Genomic DNA, 1,391 nt, shown 5'->3' with positions numbered 1-1,391 from the left:
ACTATCGTCGAAATTCGACAAAGGTAACAAGGTCGCGTTAAACCAAGCCAAAATCTTTTAACACCCTTGAATGGGGACTGCCATATCAAAATTTGACAACACAGGGATTCAGGTGTCCAAACCTAATCTATGATAAGTAAGCGGTCGAAAAACATCGGCCCTAAAATGCCTAACGTGATTCGGAAACGTCTGAATTTACAAAGCATAAATAAGTCCCACCGGGCAAATCATTCAATCGAATCCTCGGATAAAAATGTACCGAACGAAAGAGGAAAGCCAATCGTTAGGCACAGTTTGGAAAAAATGGCTCCGAACCTTTTAACGGAATAAGCAACTAAGGCAAATGTCGTAGCAAGCATTTGGATAAAAATAATGAAGAGAGTCAAGAGGAAAATGTTCATTTCATATACGAGGGGTTTTTACATTTTCCACAAAATTAAAAGCAAAAACAAGTTAAAAGACGGACAAAATACAGGCTAGTGCAGGCCATGGTCTACCCGGTACGATTGGAGCTGAAGTTCTCGGAAACCGTTCTCTCGGAATCTTCAGACTCGAAGTCAAGGGCTTTCTTAGCCTCCTCCTCGATTGTTCTGGCTTCGAGTATCAGAGCCGGGAGGTCCCGTAATCCTTGTTGAGCTTGCTCAAAGGTAGCCCTCCGGGACTTCCACCGTTCATATTCAACCGCAATCGTGGTACGGGCCTCGACAGCCTCCAAGTCCTTAAGAGACTCTTGTAAGTCAGCCTCAGATTTGGCCAATTTAGTCACTAATTCTGATCTCTCTTCATTGATAATTCTTTGAACTTGAGTAGCCGACTCAAGCTCGACCTTAAGAATGTCATTGGCCTCGACTGCCTCCTCGAATTTGCTTTTGAGCTCGTCGCAAATTCGGGCTCGATCCTCGGCTTTCTGTTCCATTACCCTCAACTTTTCCTTATCCGTAGCATTTTCGGATTCAAGCAGCCTATGCCTCTCGGCCATCTTCACGGCATCAGTTTTGACCGAATCAAGCTCAATTCGGAGTTGAGAGATAGTGGCCTTGAGTTCACCGAGCCTCGAAGAAAAACGGGCATTGTCTTGGCTAAAGCCGGCCTTATCCGCTTCCAGAAGCTGGTTCTTTTCAACCATTCCAGCCAACTCATCCTTCAAACGAAGATTTTCGGCCTTCGCCGCTTCGAGCTCGGGTTGAAGGTTGGAAAGGGTAGCGGCTCGGTTCAATTGATCTTCTTTTCTTGCAAAAGGTGCTGGAACTTCTCCGTTTCACGACCCTGGGCATCCAGCTGGCCCTTTAGGTCGTCAACCTCTTGCTGAGCACGGATAAAGGCCTCATTGACGAGCACAACACTCTGTAGAAAAAATAAATAAAGTTAAACTTGGATAAAGCTGGAGCTAA

The 1,391-nt window shown here is 45.4% G+C and overlaps 1 protein-coding gene across 1 annotated transcript; it reads right to left on the bottom strand.

Annotated features, from left to right (window-relative positions):
* Positions 1 to 493: 493 nt before the first annotated feature.
* LOC132639694 (uncharacterized) lies at positions 494 to 1,126 on the bottom strand. Its single transcript, XM_060356127.1, has one exon. The coding sequence runs from the start codon at positions 1,124 to 1,126 to the stop codon at positions 494 to 496; it is 633 nt and encodes a 210-aa protein (XP_060212110.1).
* Positions 1,127 to 1,391: the final 265 nt, after the last annotated feature.

The sequence above is a fragment of the Lycium barbarum genome, chromosome 5, assembly GCF_019175385.1.
Source record: "Lycium barbarum isolate Lr01 chromosome 5, ASM1917538v2, whole genome shotgun sequence".
NCBI lineage: Eukaryota > Viridiplantae > Streptophyta > Magnoliopsida > Solanales > Solanaceae > Lycium > Lycium barbarum.
Note: the sequence above shows the minus strand (reverse complement) of the source record. Positions and strands in the feature narration are given on the sequence as shown.

What these genes read in the sequence shown, in the direction of transcription:
- LOC132639694 (XM_060356127.1), bottom strand. Translation starts at nt 1,126, where the DNA reads ATGGTTGAAAAGAACCAGCTTCTGGAAGCGGATAAGGCCGGCTTTAGC.